The sequence below is a fragment of the Astatotilapia calliptera genome, chromosome 11, assembly GCF_964374335.1.
Source record: "Astatotilapia calliptera chromosome 11, fAstCal68.1, whole genome shotgun sequence".
Taxonomy (NCBI): domain Eukaryota; kingdom Metazoa; phylum Chordata; class Actinopteri; order Cichliformes; family Cichlidae; genus Astatotilapia; species Astatotilapia calliptera.
The window spans coordinates 6,609,943-6,618,353 of NC_137432.1; the positions used below are offsets into that span (position 1 = coordinate 6,609,943).

Sequence of the window (8,411 nt, forward strand, 5' to 3'; positions counted from 1 at the left end):
GTCTAGAAACCATGGATATGACCACATGCCGTTTCCTCCCTTGGAATGCTCTCCTTGGCTTTTGCTGCAGCCACCTTCATTTGCAGATTGTTTGTATGTCTCTCCCTTTAGTTTTGTCATCAGTAACTAAAAGCATGCTGTAGTGGATTGAGATCACTTGAGTGATTTAGCCATTGAATAATATCCCAGTTTGAGAAACTCTAGGGTTGCTTTTGCACTATGAGCTGTCTGATGTGTTTTTCATACCAAACGGCTGGCCAGTGCATTTCTGCTTTTTAAAAATGTGCAATATTGTTGATTTACTACTTCTAAAGGTTTTCGTGTCCCTCTTATTATTTATTTACATCTTATTTAGTTTTTTCAGTCCAACAATGGCTTCCCTCACTTCTACTGACATCTCTTTAGACCTCAAACAGAGAGTTCCAATGAACAGTAACTGGGTGAAGGTCCCAGTGGTCTCAGTGGTAATTGGAACACTAGGTGCAGTGACTCCCAAGCTAGGCGAATGGCTCTAGGAGGTCCCGGGAACAACATCAGAGATCTATGTCCAGAAGAGCGCAGTCCTAGGAACAGCCAAGTTACTGCACAGGACCCTCAAGCTCCCAGGCCTCTTGTAGAGGACCCAAGCTTGAGGGATAGATGCCCGCAGGGGCGAGCGGGGAATTTTTTTTAATTTTTATGTATGTGCACTTTCTAGACATCTTACTATCATTCAGTTGTCTAATACTAACAGTACTTATTAGCACCTTAAAGGAGCTCAAAAGAGTTAGAACTATAAAGTGTAAAGTATAGAAGAAATAAACTTTTTAAACAGCATTTGATTAACTGATGTCCATCCACTGATCCAATACTCACTAATTATGCTAGGCTAAATTATTCATCACTGTAGGCAAACAAGGTTAACTATTATTTGCTGCTCCCATGCTAGTATATCCAGCTGCTGGAAGTGGAAAAATATTCTCATGTCCCTCTCCTTTCATCACAAACAGTGTATCTGCACAGAAATGGCAGGAAGTGCTGGCAGTGCTACGCAACTCCATTGTTCCATCTGTTTGTTCCACCTGACATGCAACACAGTAGGAGGATGCTTAGTGCAAGAGAAGAATCCAAGTCTCCTCATTAACCTTTTGTTTGGTTGCCCTCTAGCCATTTGCACATTTACAGGGGACATACACTGAGATTTTCTGGGTCATATATACTCCAACAGAGAAACCAATGTGAATAATAAATGTGAGCAAGTGTGAGAGTAGTTCATGTTTGTAATTAGGGTCAGTATACTCCCACATGGAGAATCATTAATTATGGTCTGAATCCTGAGTTTGTCATTACACTGCTAATTACTTTATTTACTAAAATTAATTCAGGTATGTTTACTGTTAGGTAAAGCTAAAACGTTTTTGGCAATTTGAGCTACAGTGGCTTGTGTACTGGATCAGAATACATGGACCCGCCTTCACTCCCGCTGTGCATCAATGATCCTTGGCCTCCAATGAGGTAACCACTGTTCCTTCTATGGACCACTGACCTCTCTCCACAAACTCTCCACGAGAGCTGCAGTGTTGAAGATCATCACAATTTGGCCCTTGCTTGCCCATTTCTCCAGTTTCTAATACATCAACTTTGATGTCAAAATGTTCACTTCCTCCCTAATATATCCCACCCACTAACAGGTGCCCCAACGAAGAGATAATCATTATTTACTTCACCTGTCATTGGTCAGGGTGTTATGCCTTATCAGTGTATATGTGTGTTTGGTGTAGCAGCCATTTAGGAATATGGTTCTCCATAAAATTAAGTTCCAGGTCCAGTGACAGTACAGTAATTGTAGAATAGTAATGGGTAATTTGGTGCAAGTGTAAATCTCTGAGTTACAGTGCTGTCTAACTTTGAAATGGTTGTAGCGTGCATGACAAAATTATAACTGGTGCTTTAACCACACTTCTGTTACAGTATATTTAGTAGGGATGCACTCCACTGATACACTGCAATCAGCAAAGGCGTGTCTACCTGCTTTTCTTTCTGTCTCTCACACAGATGCAGACATGGAGTACAACACAGCTGAGAACACTGCAGAGGGCTGCGTTGTTGTTCTGTCTGTATTTAGGTAGGTCTGTCACCTTCACTGAATCCAATCTGCTGCAAAAACCTAGTTATATAATTTACATTACGAGAAGAGAAGAGAAGAGAAGAGAAGAGAAGAGAAGAGAAGAGAAGAGAAGAGAAGAAAAGAGAAGAGAAGAGAAGAGAAGAAAAGAGACCTTTGACCTTTAACACACCTTTATTATATTATCAGTTATATCAATTCTTCAACTTACAACCATAACTGAAAATGAATGCCAAATCAACATATGAACAACCATCAACCCCACCCAAATACAATAAACACAAAAATGAAAACAAAAACAGAAGACACTCCATTCTGTTTTTTTCAAAAATTCAGAACTAAATTATCATCGGTTATTTTACACAAAACTCCATTAATACCCCAAATAGAGACAAACTCTTCAATGTTGGACACCATCTTGTAATAAACAAACTCTACTTTCAAACGTGCACCTACTAACCCTTTAAACATAATTCCTAAATTAACAGATCCTGTTCCCTTCATTTTGTTCCTCCTTGTGAGCCATATACTCATCTTAGCCTGACCTATTAAAAAATAATCAAGCAAACCTTCCTACGCTGCAGTGCAGAGTACCTTGGACCCAGGATAAAGAGACCCTCCTCTAAAACACTCCTAAGGCCAGCAAGCCACTGCCGCAGCAATGAAAAAAGGCCAGCTAGCCTGGGACAGCCAAGCCACAGGTGCTGCAGTGTTTCCTCAGTTAGAAAAGACAGTGGTTCCCTGTTCGTGGATCCATATGTGCCACATGCCTGTTCGCAGCCATGGCTCCATGCACTATTCTCCACTGGAGATCCGGACTGTGTTTCTCTATGGGAGGTTTGTACAGGGACCTCCAGCTGCCCCTTGGAGATGACCCCAGAGCCAACACACCTGACCACCTCGACTCCAGAACACCAGCCAACAATCTGTTCAGCAGCTTTACAGCCACCTCATATATAGCCTTCTGTGAAATCTTTGACAGGTCACCCAGAACAGGTGTTCGAAAGGAAAGTAGAGAGCCTCCCTCCTCATCCTGCTCCCCAACTGCGGCACAAACAGGCAACGACAGAAAGTCAGCTGAACTCGGTTGACCACCTGCAGAGTCCCCAGCGCAGCCCTTACAAGTCCAGGAAGACCACCCATGACTTCTTCCACCAGCTTGTCCAGAAAGCGCAGAGATCTGATTCCAGTCTCCTGAGCCAGCTTGGCAGCCGTTTTCCACTGCCCTGCCATCCTGAGGCCCGCCAGCTTAGTTAGACCAGCATTTACGAGGAACCTCTGCACACTAGTAGTGCTGATCATCCTACTTGGCATCAGGGGATTGTAAAAAAAAAAAAAAAAAGAGGCTCTTCACCAACATCACCATAAAATTGAGAACAGTCTCTCTGTACTTTAAAAACAGTCTTCCAAGCAGTCAAAACAGACTGGTAAAAAACAGAGGTCTGCGAAAGGTCTATGCCAGTTACGTCAATAAGAAACAGGTGCTTGTCATATGCAAGGTCCTTTATTCAGTGAAGCAGCATAGATGCAGTCTTGAACCAGAGTGGTTATTGCTTTCGATAAAGATACTGCTATGCTGTCTGAAGACGGAACGCTGTGATGCAGCTGATCCAGAGATAAAACCCCCACATCCAAGTCTCTGAGCTTGGCCAGATCAATAATGTCTCGAATTAAAAACAAGTTGTGCATTATAGTCCTTTCAAGGACACAGTATGCTTCATCCACATCTACAATCATGTCGATACAGGTCTTCAACCTATTGGAAAGACATTTTGCAATAATCTTATAGTCCGTACAAAGCAAAGAAACTGGTCTCCAATTTTTAAGCAGGCCCAGGTCCCCTTTCTTTGGCAGTAAAGTCAAAACTGCCCTTGTGCAACTTGCTGGCAAGATCCCAGTGGTCATACAGTATGTTAAAACCTCATGTATGTCCTCTCCTAGCAGCGACCAGAATTTCTGATAAAATGCCGCAGGAAGACCATCAACTCCTGATGACCGACCACAGTTGAGTTGTTGAACCGCTGAAGACATCTCATCAAAAGAGATAGCAGACTCCAACACAGCCGATTCAGCCATATCCAGCCGTGGCAGCGCCTCCAGCATCTTCGTCACACAGTCAGGGTCACACATTTCAGCACTAAAGAAGCTGGCATAAAAGTAAATAGCAAGCTTCCTCATTTCTGCTGGGTCAGATGTTACCTTCCCATTTGGAAGCCTTAAGTGCATCATTTGGTGTGACTCACGAATCCTTTTCTCCAGCTTGAAGAAAAATCTGGTTGGGGTATCTATTTCTTTAATAGTAGAAATCCGAGTTCTTATAAGAGCACCTTTTGCTCTTTAGTGGAGAAACTTGCCTAAAGCCTTCCTCCTACTGTCCCAGGTACTATTTGTATCATCTGTCCCACTTATAATCTTATCCTCTAGCATCTTGAGCTCTCGTTCTAAGTCCTCAAAGCAGTCTTTAACAGTGGCCGTTGCATGTGACGTGTATTGTTGACAAAAAAGCTTAATCTGCGTTTTCCCCACCTCCCACCATTGAGCCAAATTGCAAAAGTCAGTTTTCCTTTGTTTCCAGTGGCACCAGGAAGAGCATTTATGGCCAACATCACCACACTCAAAGCACTTCATGCTACGTGCACTTGCATAAACAGTATATAAGCTGTTTTCATATCTCACTTTAAACGACACTTCCAGTGTCTGTGAAGGATCGTTTAGATACATGAAGGCCTGCCTTCGTAGAGACTGAACGTGCTGCAGTCTGGCATCTTTGCAGCCAAGGCGAACAACCCTGAACCCACTAGCAAACTTTCCAAAGCGGGTCAGTTCCTTTTCAAGCAGTTCATTTGGGATGAATGGCGGGACACCGGACACGGTGACCTGCATAGATGGCACAAACAGTGGCGAAACAGCCACAAACAAATCATCCAAAATGATCCCCCTTTCAACTAACAGGTGAACCAAGCGCTCCTCACGGAGAAAGGCAACCACAGCCTTGTTCATCCAAGAGCCATAAGTTATGTTCTCATGGCCCACCTGTTCACCAACAGCTAGCAAAACCTGCTCCACGGTGTACTGTTGGGGTGCCACCACCCTGGCCCCATGTCTAACAGACAGGGGAGGCGAACCCTCACTAGGGAGGGACGCCATGACTCAAGGTAAAACTGGCCAATTAGCTAAAATTCTTCACTTCACAACACAATGAAATAAACGTGCCTTACCTGTTAACCACCCATAAAGCCCAAAGTTTTCTGGAAAAAAACAGTCCAAATCTCCCAAACTCACTCAGCAGCTCCACGCACTCACCAAACACCTTCACACACCCATTCACTCACACTCCCAGCATGCAGTGCAGGAAGAAGAGAAGAGAAGAGAAGAGAAGAGAAGAGAAGAGAAGAGAAGAGAAGAGAAGAGAAGAGAAGAGAAGAGAAGAGAAGAGGTTTGTGGTTTCCATGTGGCAATTTAAACCCAGGCGCCTGCTCTGCACATGGAACCAATTTGAAATGTGAAACTATAGGGACTCCTTGAAAGAAGGATGACTGCCAATCAGATGATAGAAAAACAAGTATGTAAATGCCAACCAAGCTCTTTTCAAATTTTGTATCAAAATATATCAGGTTACACTGTGTTTTCTGGTCCTGTATATCTCGTCTCAGAGAGTTTCAGGCTGTGTGCATCTTTTTTCCTTTCAAAGGTTACATTTGCTGTGACTGTAACTTACAGGAGAGATTAATGGCAGTTATATGGTTGGATTATCTGTCTGTTAAGAAGCTTAATCAAAAACTTATTGATAGATTTCCATCAAAATTTTACCAGAGGTGGGCCAAACTGACACAGGAGCTGGATCTAAGAATCTAAGGATTCTTACCCGCTGTGAGATACGGCAAAAACAAACATACCAAACTAATATAAGTACAAGAAGCACAAACCACCATTAAGGCAGCTCACTCTCTGGGCAGTATTTACTTTTAAGGGTATAGTATTGTATTTTATATATATTCATTTTTTTTTCACATAAATATACTTTTAGAAGTTTACCGTGAAGTGAAAACAAGTGTTTTATTCTGTTAAAACCTATTTTAATATACCTGACAATTTTGCCCATATTTTTTTATTTTTTTTATTTATGTGTATATGGCACATGTGTAGCATTCATTTTACTGTTAGGTAAAATCTGTTCACATGTTTAGTAATAAATATCAAATGAAAAACATTTCCTCACCACAAGTTTGTTTTTATTTTTAAAATACATTTTTATGTATGGCGAATTCCCTGTCTTTTGCTTTGCTCTACAGTATCTTTTACAGAATACAATTTTATAAAATACAACTTGAGATTAAAGAAATGTGAAAGTTTGTAAAAACTAGGCTCACTTCTAATGACTACAACATATATTTTGACAAAAGATTAAAGGTAGGTTGTTGCTTCCAGCTGTTCTGAGAAGTCTTCTCTTAATTTATTGAAAACCTGCTGCGTCACAAAGGCAGAATCCATCCAAAAAGTAGCACATCAGTAGTAAGTGATGATAAATTAACCCCAATGTGGGGACAAGATCAATAAGGAGCTAATGACATTGTAAACTTTATGTTTGAGAAGTAAGCTGTCACGCAAAGTCACAGTTTATTACCTCAGTAGTTAATTTGTATACATGAATTCTCTCTAATTATCCAAGTAGCTGCACAAATATAGCTGCCTTGTTAAGAGCATTCAAAGAGACTGCACTTCTCAGTGGTCATGACTTACGGTCAATGAGAAATGCACGTGTGCAAGGCCAACAGCACCATCTGCACCAGGTTTCCTCCATTAGTCACCCAGAAATTTAAAACAGCTTGTGCTGAGAGAAAAACATAGCAGAAGAGAGAGACCACAAAAGAAAGCAGAAGAAAGAGCACTCTTGAAGAGTCACCCAACAATGTCCTTGTTTTCGGTTTTAAAATAAATAAATAAAACGCAGATGCATTTCAGTTAAAACACCATAGTGTAACAATTTCAGTTGTGCATATAATTTATCTATATGCTGGTGTGTACTCATTTCCAAATTCCTTTTTATCAGCGCAAAACTGCAGTTTTAGATGGTTTCACACTGAACCAAGACCATGCACAAAATATAAACTGGCAATTAAATGAAAGAAAAAACATCTGCAGCTGAAACCAACACACAGCAGAGTGTGTTTAAGGCAGAATTACAACAACTGGGGCTGAGAAAGGAAGGGAGCCGCCGACAGCAGTAATCACACACATGCATGAGGACCTGCTTAGCTGTCTGTTGTGTATGTGGTCTTTAAATATGCACACTTCCATTACACTACTTTTACATGGCAGTGTCCTTATTATTTATACTTATTATTTATAGAGTGGGGAGCTCTGCTCACTAAGATTCCATTTTACAATGGAGACTGGTGCTCTGCAATGTACAAACAGTCCACATTTAGGACCTACAACTATATTTTTTCCACTACTAGCTATAAACTCATTTTACATATGAAATATGTGGTCGACTGTACTATGCACTCTCTGAAACAGACTCGTGGATCTGCCTACTCAGCACTTGGCTGAAAACTTTCAAAGTGTTCCGTCTTGTCTCAGACTGCAAGGCTGAAGGGAAAACTGCAGGAAGACAAAAGAAGACTCTCACCATGGTGCGTGTCGCTGGTCGAGCGCATTACCCTTATCTCATTTATCACACAGACATCCCCTTTGACTGGAGGTTGCTGAATCTCCACACAAGCATGAGACAGCCGGTGGTCCTGAAGTTGCAACGGCCACGGGCCAGTCGGACAACGAAATTTCTAGTCTGAAAACTGCTTGCTTTGCTAACTAAAAACTGTGTTTGCTTCTAATATGTCATTTTCCAGAAGTTACATAACCAGGTCCTTAATTTTGTATCTGCAAAGTTCAAAAAAATGAGTCTACGGGGTGTCGCGAGCGCCGTTCTCTCTCCCAGGGGAACGCGCAGCTGCTACGCGAGCGTCTGGGAAATGACTTTTCAAAGTAAAAGCCGTGCTGTTTAAGGAGGGGCTGCCTGCTCAGTGTGAAATTTGAGATGATTTCTCCCTGAAAACATAACAACGCGTCTCCGAACCGGCAGACAGCTTAAGGCAGATATAGGAACAAGAAAGGAAGAAGGCAGACTACAATCCCCTGTAACTGCAACAAGAACTGTGACCAGGAACTTGACTGTTACAAAAAAAAGCAAGCATGATAACGGCTATGGCTCAATAGGGTTGAGTAAAAGAGTAAAAAACGCTATATAAATACCACTCCATTTACCATTTCTATAGTTTTTCTTTAAAATTATTAATATTTTAAT

At 41.6% G+C, this 8,411-nt stretch overlaps 1 protein-coding gene across 5 annotated transcripts in view; it reads right to left on the reverse strand.

Moving 5' to 3' along the window:
• gask1a (golgi associated kinase 1A) overlaps positions 1–8,065 on the reverse strand; it is a 74,608-nt gene extending 66,543 nt beyond the window's left edge. For all 5 annotated transcript variants that reach the window (XM_026185008.2, XM_026185007.2, XM_026185006.2 and 2 more), the window contains exon 1: positions 7,737–8,065. In XM_026185008.2, coding sequence (XP_026040793.2) covers positions 7,737–7,764 — 28 coding nt within the window. In that variant the 5' untranslated portion in view covers positions 7,765–8,065. The remainder of the gene's footprint in view (positions 1–7,736) is intronic.
• Positions 8,066–8,411: the final 346 nt, after the last annotated feature.